Source organism: Nicotiana tabacum, chromosome 12 (assembly GCF_000715075.1).
Source record: "Nicotiana tabacum cultivar K326 chromosome 12, ASM71507v2, whole genome shotgun sequence".
NCBI lineage: Eukaryota > Viridiplantae > Streptophyta > Magnoliopsida > Solanales > Solanaceae > Nicotiana > Nicotiana tabacum.
The window spans coordinates 90,881,559-90,896,674 of NC_134091.1; the positions used below are offsets into that span (position 1 = coordinate 90,881,559).

General features: G+C 36.0%; 1 protein-coding gene across 1 annotated transcript; it reads right to left on the minus strand.

The window, feature by feature from the left end:
- Positions 1-3,532: 3,532 nt before the first annotated feature.
- On the minus strand, positions 3,533-7,234 carry LOC107821394 (WAT1-related protein At1g70260-like). The gene is made up of 7 exons (XM_075227592.1): positions 6,852-7,234; positions 6,682-6,744; positions 6,293-6,409; positions 5,394-5,640; positions 4,945-5,103; positions 4,694-4,845; positions 3,533-4,246 (listed from the first exon to the last, which is right to left on the minus strand). Exons 1-7 carry the CDS (start codon positions 7,058-7,060, stop codon positions 4,084-4,086), a joined length of 1,110 nt encoding a protein of 369 aa, XP_075083693.1. The 5' UTR covers positions 7,061-7,234; the 3' UTR covers positions 3,533-4,083.
- Positions 7,235-15,116: the final 7,882 nt, after the last annotated feature.

Genomic DNA, 15,116 nt, shown 5'->3' on the forward strand with positions numbered 1-15,116 from the left:
TAAAACGCATGTAGCTATTTCGGGAAAAATATTTTTAAAAATAAATGCAAGGCTCATACGGTGATATAAGGAAGAATGTGATTATCTCTTGTGAAATGAGAATAGGAGGTGTGGTACCTCGGTTGTGACTCTTGTTGTACATTCTTTGTTAAGAAGTCTTATTTATTTGTATGGTTATTATCTTACCCTCATTGCTTTACTTGTATTCTCACGATACTTATTCACTTGTTGTTCCTATCATATGTTTACCCTTTGTTGCCCTTTTATTTCCTTAGTTTTCGTTGTTAGCCTTATATCATTGTACTGCTCTATTGTTATTTATTTCTTTGCCTTCTGTTATTAGATCATAATATATTCTGTTTAGTTTTCTTCTGTCTAGTAGGTGTCTTGACCTTACCTCGTCATTACTCTACTGAGGTTAGGCTTGATACTTACTAGGTACCATTGTGGCGTACTCATGCTATGCTTCTGCACATTGTTTTGTGCAGATCCAGGTACTTCTGCTCGTGCCGGACACTAGTGATTGGACTAGCTATTCCGGAGACTTCAAGGTACACCTTCTTGATGCCCGCCTCGAAGTCACCTTCTACTAATGTTTGTATTCTACTATTTATTTTTACATCAAACAATATTGTATTTTTAGACTTCTAGTGTACTTCTTAGAGCTTATGACTCAGTTTCACCAGGTTTTGGGAATAAGTAATTGTTATTGGGTATTGATGCTATCGTGAGACTTATCAGCTTTATTTAATTTTCTTAGTCATTATTTCTGTCAAATTCTATTGTATGTTATGCTTACCTAGTCTTAGAGACTAGATGCCATTACGACTACCTCGCTCAGATGGGATTTTGGGGTCGAGACATTATCTTTCATGCATAATAATGTATATGAAATGGCACGGCATCATCCTCCGTTATTTATTGTCTTCCTCACATGATAATGTATAACAATGGCACGGCATCACTCTTCGTGTTTTACACTCTTCCTCACCAAGAAGATATATACGCATCAACAACAAGTAAGGTAGGAGGCACAGATAATATCAAGAAGTGTGGTTAAGCAAAATACACCACCCGAACGAGAATCACAACTCTTACACAATTAAACAATTCAATAGACTTCAAGAACTTCGTTGCTCAAGTGTCTCAACAAATCTCTAAAGTGATATTCAACTCAGGTATGGAACCCAAGTATCTCAAGAATAACGGTCGTAGCAATATATTCGTGATTAGGTATAGTGATGACCGAATTTGGCACATGAACAATTCACAAAAAGTCCATCAAATTTAATCAAGTTATAATAAGCTGAATCATGGTTTCTAGCATTGAATTTCATATTCATATTATTATAGAAGTTAAGTGAAACATGAGACAAGAAATCCACATAGTTCAATAAGGCACAAAGAATCATATAATCTACTCCGAGCATGGATAAAGCTGGCACATGCATATACACTCATCACCTCGCATATGCACCACCCTCACATGTAGCAAACAATATCAATTAGTAGGAAAAATTCATCCAACAAAACTAGGGAAGACACATACCTCAAACAAGCCAAATCGATATACTAGAAGCACCATCCCGCATGAATCGACCTCTGAACGGCTCAAAACTAGCCAAAAGCAATTCAAAAATATCAAATAATGCTATAGGAAATAAACCCAAATGATAAAGGTCGAATCTTTAATCAAATACTCAAATTCAACGAAAAAGTCAACATGGGCCCGCACCTCAGAACCTGACAAAACTCACAAATTTCGATAACCTATTTAAATACGAGTCCAACCATACCAATTTTGCTCAAATCTTACTCTGAATCGATGTTCAAAATTCAATTATTCACTTTAGAAAAGTTTAGACAACCCCCCCCCCCCCCCCCCACAATTTCTCTTTTAAAATTATCATTAAAATGTCAAAATCAAAGATAGAATCATATAATATAATAAACACCGAGTCGAGAATACGTACCCCAATCCTGTGGCGAAAATTCTCTACAAAGTCACCCAAAACCGAGCTCCAAATCTCCAAATGTGCTAAAACCACTCAACCCTCAAGTTAATATGTTTTGCCCAGGCATCTCCGCAATTACAGTAAAAATGCCGCATCTGCGGCGTCACTTTTGCGACCAAAACTTTGCTTCTGCGAGAACCACTCAAACCCCAACCTATCGGCTCGCAAATGTGGAACGACCATCGCATCGGCGCACATGCCAGCTTCTACTAACATCGCATATGCGGACCCCAAGCGCATCTGCGGTCAAACTTCGCATTTGCGGACTCTGATCCCGGGCCACTACTTCCGCTTCTGCACCTCCAATACCGCTTCTGCGGCTCTGCACCTGCGCCCATAGCTTCACAGGTCCAATCACACCAGGACTCAAAATCTCAGCACTGCCAACATGATCTGTAGTGGTCCAAAATCAATTCGAAATACACCCGGGGCCCTCGGGATCCCGTCCAAACATACTAACAATTCCTAAAATACAATACGAACCTACTCGAGGCCCCAAATCACACATAATAACATCAAAATCAGGAATCACACCTCAATTTAAGCTTAATGAACTATTTCAAATTTTCAAATTCTAAACTTACGCCCGAACACCTCTAAACAACTCGGAATCACCTCAAATTTTGCACAAAGGTTTCAAGTGACACAACAAACATATTTCAACTTTCGAAATAACCATCTGAGACCGATAACTCCGAAGTCAACTTTCGGTCAAACCTATGAACTTCTTAAACCTTCAAATTGCCAACTTTTGCCAAATAGTGCCAAAATCTTTTAGAAATATTTAAATGCAAATTCGGGCATACATCCAAGGCCAAATTCATCATCCGGACCTAATAGAACCATAAAAATTCCGATCCAAGGTCAAATTCACAATAGTCAAACTCGGTCAACCGTTTCAATTTAAAGCTTCCAAATTGAGAATCATTCTTCCAAATCAATCATGAACCACTCGAAAACCAAAATTGATAATACACCACATGAAGCTATTCATGACCTCAAACCACAGAACGGAATGCAAATGTTCAAAACGACCGGTCGGGTCATTACATTACGGAGCTCAATGCTTGCACTCAATGTCAACATTTATTGAGGTTTTGGTGAAATTGCCTTGGGGGAATTTGTCACTGCAGCTGAAAGATCATGTGGCCGATCCAGACGCGTGGGAACAAGGCCAACCCTCCTCTCCATAAGGAGGCGCGTGAAACTTCGTTGATTTGTTTTAGAAAACGTTTGTTACTGTTAGAGATAGAGAGAGAAAGTTTTAGGGTTATTGTTAAAAAATATTCAATCTAAATAAAAGAGGTTCGATTTTACTAATTCGTGGACAATATACACACAAGATGCATGATCCGAACCAAGCCAAGATAAATTTAGTACATCATATGTGAACCTAACCAAGGTAAAATATTTAAAACCGTAGTGCAAATTTTTGTTGTTCTGATGAACACTAACCAAGTATTCTCCACTCCATTATTAGTCCATCACAATCCAAGTGTTCTTATAAATTAAAAGAACACTCGCTCTTATATTAATCACAAACGTTACATTATTCTGAAACCCAACGTTACTAATTAAACCTTCAACTTAACTTGCGATAGTGGGTTCCCAAAAATCATAGGCGTATTCAGAATTTCAAGAGTATGAGTGCATCATGAACACTAAAAAAAATCTGAGTTTCCAAAAGGATATCTTAGAGATGTATTTTTGGTTTAGAAATTTTAAAAGTAAAAACAAAGCCTAAAAAAAAGAAAAGAAACAAAAGAGGCGTGTTTAATTAGCAAGGGCACTGGTTTTGGCCCTATTTATTAATTGGGATCGAATCCCTTGCTAAAAGATAGAAGGTGCACTTTCTTAGTGCACTAAAATGCTCATTTGAGCTTAAATTCACCCATGCTAATTTAGGCATTTGAACTGAAATTTATTGGTACTCTGCATGATTTAGGGAGAGAAGGAACTCATCCGCCCCTGCCGCTTACACACCCTCCGATACATATTTACAACTCGGTTGATCTTACACACCCTCCAATGCATATTTACAACTCGTTTGATCTTGTTTGCTATACTCTTAAACCTGTGAATCATCTTCATCTTCTTTTTCTTGCAGAAGAGGGACTTTTTCATCAGAAGTTGACACGTTGCCTTTGATGTCTTTCTTTGTCTCGTCTTCTTTGAGTTGTCCCCATAGTGTAGTGTAATAACCAAGTCCACATATACAAGCGTTCAACATGCTGTACAAACTCATGGGCGTTAAGATCTTGTAAGTGTGTGAAAAAGTATTTGTATCTAGCTATCAAAGGTATAAAAGAATTACGATGTTAGTGAAATAATTTAAATAATCTTTTTGAAAATAACAAAATGAAAATGTTTTTCTAATTTGTCGTTTCTACTCTTCTTCTTTTTTTTGGGTCTACTTATAGCGTACGTCTTTCCGTTACCTTGTCTCTTTTCTTTTTCAACTATGTTTCACCCACGAATAGAGAAGAAAAAAACAATACTTTCTTTGCCGAGTATTCTTTTTATATTTGAAAATATTTATACCATAAATTAAACTATACATTTACCTTTGATGACATGATTTTGTACTCACGCAAATATCATGGCACATTCAAAATGTCATAAGATTTATAATTTTGTTTTCTTTTCAAAGGAGTATAAAAAGAAAGAAGAAAACTTGCCTTCCATAGTGGAAAGTAGCAGCAAAGAGCACACAACCACATGTGCTGGCAACTGGAACTCCCACAGGCTTAAAAAATAGTGTATAAGAAGGCCCTTTCAAGCGCATGCACCACATCTGGACACTGCTACGTATTAAACTTCCAAAAATTGCCTGTTACGTATGAAAGCATCACGTTTACATTAGGTAATGACTAAAGAATATATAGTACGTACATCTTAATTAAAAGTCTGATTGCTTTTGTGAGCTTACAGTTAAAACAATGACAAGAAGTTCAAAGTTGAGCTTAAGCCTCCACGCACTGAGATCTTTTTCCATAAATAAAGCAAATACTGCAGATTGAATCGTCCCAAACAAGGTGTAAAGACACGTTATTTTCATCACATGTGGGTGCTTCTTGCTACTTCCCGCCTGAAAAAAAACACACACACATTTTCGTTCAATGTAAACGTTCTGTTTGAGAGAGGAAACAAAGGGGGAAAAAAAGATTTAAGTTATATACACTGCTACGTGTAGTTTTATATTATATCAAGTTAGTTACTATTACCATTTTACTAGGTTATTAGCTGATGTTTGTTATAGAGCATCGTGTGTAATTACCTTATAAATGATATGATGACTATGTAAATATTCGTTATACCATTTGTTAATAGAACTTAAACCCGAAAAGAAAAAGAACAGAAAAGAATAATAAAGGAAACCTGAATAATGTTCCATATGGTAAGAGCAAATGAAGCAGCTGCAAACAAGAAACAACCAAGAACCCAATTCTCATGTGTTGAAGTGAAGACGAGGAGCTGCGGTCTTGCCAGCTGAAGGAAAGATGGGGAATACTTGTTGACCACTGGACCTTTGTAGAAAGTCATTGATAATATCCCCACTATTGATATTAAGGTGCCAACTACTCTTACTTGACTTCCCTGCCTCTTCCAGTCCATTCTTATTTTCCTAAACAAAGTTATATGCTTCTTTAGAATACTGATAATCATAATTAGTTCCTGGGTAGTCTTAAAGATAAGACCGACGTAGAGATTTTAAAGTTTTCTTCACTCAGACCATTCCCAGAATGGTTGGAAAATCTACTTCTTTTTATTGGAAGAACTGTTTAAAAATAACAGTAGCATGTAGTAGTAGGTCCATTCACTTCATCAGTTCTGCACCTACCTATTACATCAGTTTCTTGCTATTTTTCAAATCTAGTTAATACCATTCACTTCCAAAGTATGGCCCATCAATTTGATACCCAAAAAACGGACTCAGATACACACACGTACAATAATATTGAATCTTACATCATTCAAAAATTTCTCACAATTTTCTTCGTATGGACATAAAAGATTAAGGTGTTAGAAATAACACAGTTTTATTTATTTACTTCTTCGATAATAGGCGGCGATTAGACTCGAACTAAGGGCCTGTGTCTACTCTTTCTAAAAAATTTTGCCATTATTTATTACAACCTCTGTAATAGTACTCCTGGTATCTTTTCTCCCTTCTATTTTTAAGGAGCAACTAAACTAGAAAAAGAAAAGAAAAAGTTAGTAGGCGTAAGTCTGTTTACAATCAAGAGGCCATAAGATAATGAAAAGGAGAAAAGAACCTGAGAATAATGGAAACAATGAAAGAAAAAGCTGGTATCATGTTCGCAGCTCCACATGCTACTATTGGAGAACTATAACTTAGTCCCGCGAATGCAAGGTTCTGCGCTATTGTTACCCTGCAACCACAGATTAAATTCATATGATTATTCTTCTCTTAACTTTTACCACTCCAATCAAGATCAATATATAGCATGCAAAATTAAGTGAAACTACCAATTCATATGAAAATAATTGGTGTCTTACGAAGTTAAGAAAATGTAAAGTCCAATATGCATGAATACAGAAAATAATCTTGGACCAATATTTAAGTTCATCTTTAGACCATCTATATAAACTTGTTATTTTTGTTTAATCTTTTGACAGAGAGAAAGAGTCAGAGAGTACTAACCCTACTAAACCAAGGAAGAAGACACGCAAAAGAAGGGGAAACGTGAATAATGGCTCTTCTGTCCTGCAATTATTGAGAAAGAAAGAAAGATGAACACACACTGGTCCTCTAAGTCGGTCACCCTTTATCTTAAAGAAAAAGAAAAAAAATGATTTCATGGAAATATATACTTGTCTCTTCTGTGGAAAAAGAGGGAATACGGAAGGAGAAGGATAAAGCTAAGAGCATTCGTATACACCACGAATATAAAAGAACTCATCCCAAACTTGGACATAGCGGTACTGGCCATAATCGTCAAGAAAATAGTGGCAGCTTCTATTATGACCATTGCTGTGCATGGCAACATTTCTCCTATGGCATTCGCAACCCTCACACCCATCTCTCTCTTTTTCTTTGTTTTTGTGTATTTATGTCAACTACTTGTTATAACTCCGTATGATCCGGTCTTCACAATTTATATGGAGGCACATCAATTCAATTTGCTGTATACGTCAGGAAAAAAAAAAGAGAAGGTAACCTTTCATGGAATGCTTAAGCTACTTGCAAAGAGAGAGAGCATCTCGAGTGACCCAAGCATGGCACGGAAGGGGGAGATTCAATAATTGTTTAATGCTATTAATACTTTTTTAATTGAGGAAAACTTCTCTTCCACCTGTACACCTACTATTTGTCCTACGTGGACTCCGAGAGTACGTATTAACCCAGAATTAGATTTTGTCTAAATTATCTTATGTAGTTTGTATAATTAATAACCCCCCATAAGGTTTGTTTTCGTGGCTGACATTAACACAGGACCTACCAGGAAATTATTTCTTAACTCCGATCCAGCGGGTCAGTTGCGGTTACGTTAAACTCCTCACATGCGTTTAACTACTAGTCCCTATATATTTGCATGATATACATCCTTTTTAAATATTTAATAACAATTAAATTTTAAATTTTATATTTATAAGATAATTTATAGCCACAAATTATGCGGTGTGTCTTAAATACTCCCTCTGTTTCAATTTATATGAATCTATTTCATTTTTAGTCCGTGCCAAAAAGAATGACTTCTTTCCTTATTTGAAAACAATTTACCTTTATGCAACGATTTATAACCACACAAAATATATATGTCTCATTTTACACCACAAGTTCAAAAGTCTTCTCCCTTTCTGAAATTTCGTGCCCAATCAAATGAGTTCATATAAATTGAAACGGAGGGAGTAGCAAGTTTCAGAATTTTTTTTCTTTCATAACTTTCAGATCCAGCCAAATAATAACAAGTAAAATAAGATGGGGTAAGTAAACATTAAAATTGTAAAAGAACTTTTTAATTGGATCAGTTAAAATGTAATTATAGGTAATTATAATAAGAGAAGTTATAACCTGAAAAATAAAACATACAATTTGTTGAATTAATTACATTATTCTTACCGTGCAAAATATATTTTTATATCGTGAATGTATTAAAGTTAAATCCGGTCTTCATATTACACATAGGTTAATGTAGCCATAAGAAAGGATCTCATTGGTATTTAATAGGCCGTTATTGCAGAGTACAATAGTAACGGACGGTGTAGTCATTGGATAAAGAATTCAGCAATTCCAATTCATTTGTCTTGAACTTGGAAGGGAAGTACGTAAGCAGAAGAATGGGAAGTCCAGCAATGCAATTTCTTCTTTAAATAAGTAAAACGTCATGAGCGGCGACCACGTTTTTGTATGCATATGTGGGCGCCTTGTCAGCTTTGGACGGACTACTCGTGTCAGATTGTCAAGAGGTGGGCACTCCAGCTCTGCAATTTCTTTTTTTTTTTTTTGTTTCCTACCCGATATCCGGTACTGGCATTGGAACCCGACTATATCCGGATTCGCTCCGTGTAGGGCCCTATTAGGGGGGAACCGTTCCCTACCAACGATTTTTCTATACTCAGGGCTCGAACTCGTAACCTCTGATTAAGGGAAGAGCAGTCTCATCCACTGCACCACATCATTTGGTGGTCAGCTCTGCAATTTCTTCTTCATAAATTAGCATCCTATCTAGGGTTTTATGACGTAAATCATCAACTACTATTCTTTTTTAGTTTTAGGCAAAATACATAAGTTATCCCCTGAACTATGACTCAAATCCCTGTTACATACTTTCTGGGAACGAATATTACTTTACACACACAACATTTCCGAAGTGTATCTAAGACACGCTACTTTGCCCACGTGGACAGTGCGTCTTTTTCCCATCGAATGAGTCGCGTGAACAGAATAATTTTGTATCAGATGTCAATTTTTTTTTGTTTTTAAATATTTTAAATTGAGTCATCTTCTTCCTTTTTTAAAATTCTGCCATGGCTACTCCTTGAGCTCCACCACCCGATCTCCTTCTTCTCAAATAGACATACCACGATTTCTCATATCTCTTCTCGTTGATTAGTTTTTAGTTTTTTTTTCCAGATCTTTTGTCGAGAAATTTAGATTAGATTCAGCTGTTAAAGCTTTTTGTAGTTCTGCCAAAAGCTTACCTCAACCTTTTGGATAGAAGATCTTTTCTTTTTTGCAGAGAAGCTTAACTTGAGCTTTATCCATGGCGAAGTCGAATTTTTCGGAAGCAAGAATTTTTCGAAATTTTTTCCAACTATTAAAGCTTGATTCAATTTCAGCGGAAAAGATGGAGTTTTGGGTGTGTTTTCTGGTGATTTTTGTTAGTTAATGGTGTCTTTGTTATTAAGTAAAAGGTGGAGGAAGAGGCTATGGTGTTTGATGGTGAAAAGAGGAGGAAGACAGCCATGGTAGTTTAGATGGGGAAGATGATAGGTATAACTGTAATTTTAATTATTTTATTTTTTAAATGACACGTGTTACTGTTTGATTGGTGCGTGATATTACACATATTCTGAAAAACTGGTTAAGAAAAAAGTAGTGTGTCTTAGATGCACTTTGGAAAGGTTGAGTGTGTAAAGTAATATTCGTTCCCAGAAAGTGTGTAACATAGATTTGGGCCATAGTTCAGGTGGCAACTTATGTATTTTGCCTTAGTTTTACTATTTTTGGGACAAAGGCATACACTTTTTAAAATTCCTTCCTTTTTGCGCGGATGGATATAGGCTTGGGTATCAAGCTGGACAACCCGGTTCGACTCGGTTCGGCCCGGTACGCTAGGGGATGGGACGGGTTGGGGAGAGGGACCGGACGGGAACGAACATATTTTGGTAACCGGTGCCCCGGAACCCGGTTAGCCCGGTTACCCACTACCGGGCTACAACCCGGTCCAGTCCGGTTACCGTTGGAATATTTTTTTAAAAACTTTTTTGACCGTTGCCAACGGTCAAATTCAAAATGACCGTTGGGCAACGGCCATTTTTTGAAAATTTGGCCACTTCGGCCTACCCCCTTAAGAAAATAGCCCCTCCCCCTCCTAATAATTGATAAATTATAATTTTAACCTTTTAAAAACTATAAATAGCCCCCCTTCTTCTTCATTTTCTCTCATAATTTACTCTCTTACTACTTTAATTTTCTCTCAATTCTCTCTTGATAATATTGCTTATTGCTCTTAAATTCTCAATTACTTATTATTTCAAGTTTCATCAAATATTTACTTTAGTCACTACAAAATTATAATTATCAAATATCAAGTATTCAAGTGAAGTGTGGTATTAATATTCAATATCATCAAATATCAACTAAAGTGTGATATCAAATTTAGTACGGCATCCGGAATCCCAGTACACTTGTTCCATCTCTTTCTCTTCTTTGGTGTATATGTTTATTTTATTATTTAGAATTATTAATTTAATTTCTTATTTTAATTTACATAATGGATATATTTAGAGCAGCCAAAAAATCGTGTACTGGTAGGGGTGGTAGTAGTAAGAGTAAAGCTCAAAGATCAAGTGGTGGTGCTGGTTCTTCTAGTAGCTTTACACATATTTTTGAAAGTTCACCTGAAAATTTAAATGTAGATTATGAGCAACTTCAAGAAAATTATGGTATAGATGATTTTAGATGATAATTTAGATGATATTCAATCACCCGATAATCTTGAAACACCACCAGCTACACCCGATAATGCTAGTCAAACATAAAATACTAGGGGTGGAGATTGTGGTAATACGGGTAGGCCTCCCCTCCCTATTAATAGGAATCGAAGAATAAATATATTCGTTATTTGTTGGCCAGTCTTTCTTGTAGAGTTTCTCTTGTACATTATGGACTAAAACCAAGACTCATGCCTGAAGAAATAGTTACTAGGTGGAATTATACTTATTTATTCTTAAGATGTTGTCATAAATATAAAATGCCTATAACTGAAGTTGTTAATTCTCATTGTACCGATCATAACCGTTTGTTAACATCTAGAACTTGGGATGGCATTGAAGATGTTGTAAAATTTTTATAAAAATTTTATGTGGCTACACTTGAGTTTTCTGGAGCTTATTATCCTACTATTGCTAATGGTTTAGTTCATATTGCTAAATGTTTTCTTTTACTCCATAATTTGAACAAGAAAGAAGGATATACTCATGTTGTTGAATCTATGCTAGATAAATTTAAGAAATATTTCTACCCAATTTCCCATATTTACCTAACTTGTGCTATTTTAAACCCTTCTATCAAAATGGCCATTTGTCGCCAATTAATCACTGCTTTATATGTTTATATGGATATTGGACCAACTGAAACCCCTGATACTGAAACTTGTATTTATGATCTACACAAACATTTACAAAATTTATATAATTACTATGCTAACATTGTTGATGCTTCTGCTGCTGTAAATGCAAATATTCCTTCAAGTTCAGTTTCAACATCTGCATCCGGTGCTTTGGAGGATAATAATGGTGTTGAAAATTATTTGATTTGGTCTATACTAGGAGAGCATTAACAAACCAGTAGCGGGAATACTGATGAACTCCAATTCTACTTGCAAAGGTCACCAGAGCTCCGAACAAAGGAATTTCTACTACTGGGTTGGTGGAGGAGCAACTCCGCTCAATTTTCTGTTCTTTCGGCCATGGCTCGAGACGTACTAAATGTGCCGATTTCAACAGTCGCATCAGAAAGCGCATTTAGCCAAGCAAGGAAGCAACTAGGAGATACCCATCTTTCATTGGGCAGCAACACTTTGAAAATTCTAGTGTGTTTCAGAGATTGGATAAGATCAGAACGGCGAAATCAAGGGCGTGAAGAGATTGATGAAACAGAGGACCAAGAAATTGGAGATATAATGGTTTATGGTTCCGATTCAAGCAATACCGGAAATCAAGAACCTTAAGTTGACATGGATGAACTTACAAAAATGATGCAAAGCATGTGATATACTCTTTCTTATTGTTTATAGTTGTTGTAAACTTTTAATTTGCAAGTTCAAAAAAAAAATATAAAAAAAACAAAATAGAACTTGCAAATTAATTTGAAGTATTATTTATTATTCAATGAAAATATAAAACGAAAAGCCTTCAGAGTTTGATCCTTACATATTGGTCTTATTAAATAATTTTTTGTAGCCACTTACTTTCAATTTTAAAATTTTAAAATTCAAATTTCAAATTTAAAACTTTAAACTTTAAAGTTTAAAGTTTAATTCTAAGCCTTAAAAGTTTGCATATACTTTAGTATCAATAACATTGAATAATAAAAATATAATATACTAAAAACAAATAAGTAACTCGGCCCGGCCCGGCCCAGTCCGAACCCGTTAGGCCCGAACTCGGACTGTAACGACTCGACTAGTCGGTTTGAGCTCTAGCGCGTCGTTCGGTAGTTTGAGGCCTTGAGTAGCTTCACTTCAGGTATTATGACTTGTACGCGTGGTCGGAATTTAATTTCGGAAAGTTCGGGGTTGATTCGGAAGAAAAATTCTAATTTCGGAAGCTTTAAGTTTTTAGAATTGACTAAGGTTTGACTTTTAAGTAAACGACCTCGGAATCGGGATTTGAAGGTTCCAATAGGTTCGTATGATGATTTCAGACTTGGGCGTATGTTCGGGTTGAGTATCGGGTGGTCCGGGAGCATTTCAGCGTCTATTATGGGAAATTGGCATTTTTGTAAGTTCAAAATTTTATAAGTTTGGTTTGTAGTAGATTTTTATGTTATCGATGTCTATTTGGAGTTCCAATCCTTGAAATAAGTTTATATCGTGATTTGTGACTTGTGCGTAAAGTTTGGCGTCATTCCGGAGTGTTTTGATAGGATTCAAACGCGTTCGTCGAAGTTTGGAAGCTTGAAAGTTGAAAGGAAGATTTTGATCGTTGATTCATGATTTGATATTATTCGTGGCGTTTTGAGCCTTTGGATAAGTTTGTATGAGGTATTGGGACTTGTTGGTGTGATTGGACAGATCCCGGGAGGGGGGGCTCGGTGAGTTTCGGATTGGAATCAGATCGAAATTTAAAGTTGAGGAATACTGGTTTTGGCCAATTGCTGGTGCAATCGCACCTGCGGAAAAAGGGTTGTGTCACGACCTAAACCGATGGGCCGTGACGGGCACCCGCTACCTTACTCAATCGAGTACCAACGTAACGTATCTTTCTTATTACATCATCATATACACGTGATATACGGGCCTAATAAGCCAACACGATCATTTATAAATTCAAAACATAGGCCGACAAGGCCGTACAATCTTTCACGTATATGACATATGTCTACAAGCCTCTAAGGGTACAGAAATATCATAAAGGTCGGGACAGGGCTCCGCCATACTAATCAGTACATGTCCTACTCATACTGACCACATAAGTAACTCCAGAGCAAATGTAGCGCACCGACACATTCCGCTGAGCTGATAGCCTACTTGGAGGACTCTCAACTTGTCTATCAGGACCTGTGCACATGAAACTCAGCATCCCCAGGCAAAAGGGACGTCAGTACAAACAATGTACCGAGTATGTAAGGAATGAAAATCAGTAAATAATAGACATGAGAGAAACATAGAGTAAAAGACTCGACATGTACGCCTGCACAGCTTTGAGAATCATTTCATTTTTATAATGTCATGCATATGCGTAGAAATATCATACCATGCATTGGTATATGCATTTATAACCTCATCAAGCCTCTGAGGACATCCCATCATATCATTTCGACCACTGTGGGTAAATCATCAACGTATACCAGCTGATCAGGTGGTGGTGCGTATATAACTCCGTAGCCTTTTCCCATATCCCATATACATATATACATATAATATACGCGTACATAATGCCATCTGGTCATGGGTAAATGTACATGTATAAATGCATGAAATGCATAAGAAATACGTTAATAAGCTTTTCTCAGAATGTCATAAAAATAATATGCTTGTCGGATAAATTTTATCAAATACGTATTTTTCTGAGACCCATGAACAGAAGATATAATAATAATTCACATGGGGAATCAAGAATATAGACACCCCTAATATTTCTATGAATAGAGTCATTTATGGAAATTGTGCATTTGCTCGTTTCGTTCGTGTCGGATAGATCATGCCAAAAGAAAAGAAGGGATATCCTTAACATACCTGAACCGATTCTCGTAGAATTTGCAATTTACGCTTTACAAAATCAATCAACCAACGTTATTAATTCTTGGTACGGATTTGTTTTGCTCTTTAAAGAGCTCACGATCAGCCACTCTTCTATAAGAGATTCAGTTTGGATTTTTAAGGCAACATATGAATTCATATTGATGAAACATGAATCAAACTAGTTGTAGGAAGATGGAAACTCATGTCCATCCCACTCCTTAAGAGATTGAATTCCATTCTTGATCTTTAATTCTTGGTTACTAAGGAATAAACAAAGATTAGCTTATATTGCTAAATTGCATATATTTGTGTAAATCACGTTCAAAAGGCTTAAAGAATGCTAAAGTGCATATATTTGTGTAAATCTCTTTCAGAAGGCTTAAAGAATGCGAAAGTGAATACATATATGCTTTTTACTTTCAAAAGGCTAAGGAGAATATAAACCTTGTTGTGTACTCTTATAATGTGATACCTTTCCATGTATTATATGAGTCACTTAGTGGCTTTTTAACCACTTCCTGGGCTGCCACATTGGTGGTAAGATCCATCAACCTTGTCTAATTCTAATTAATTACAATTAACTTGGTAATTCCCTACTAATCCAATAATTAATCAATTATCCATATAATTAAGACTTATCTCAAATTACTTACAATACCACTCACTTTTAACACAGTTTGTCACCTTACTATCATGGTCATGTGGTACCGTGTATGGCACTAGTCCATAAATACGTGATATTATAGCTTAGGCCATATTTTACTCCAAAATATCAAATTTCGACGAAATTCATTTTCTTTGGTTCGCTTACCCTCTCACCTTCACGAATTTACTTATCACTTGTTTAAAATAACATAATACTTATAATCCCATTCCCGAACTTATGTTGCTTAACTTACGACGAAACTTTAACGTACGAAAAATGCGGGATGTAACATCTCATTTT

What these genes read in the sequence shown, in the direction of transcription:
- LOC107821394 (XM_075227592.1), bottom strand. Translation starts at nt 7,060, where the DNA reads ATGGGTGTGAGGGTTGCGAATGCCATAGGAGAAATGTTGCCATGCACA. An exon ending in TTCTTCCTTGGTTTAGTAGG is followed by an intron (nt 6,410 to 6,681) that starts GTTAGTACTCTC and finishes CTGTGGTTGCAG; the next exon opens with GGTAACAATAGCGCAGAACC. An exon ending in CCATATGGAACATTATTCAG is followed by an intron (nt 5,104 to 5,393) that starts GTTTCCTTTATT and finishes GTTTTTTTTCAG; the next exon opens with GCGGGAAGTAGCAAGAAGCA.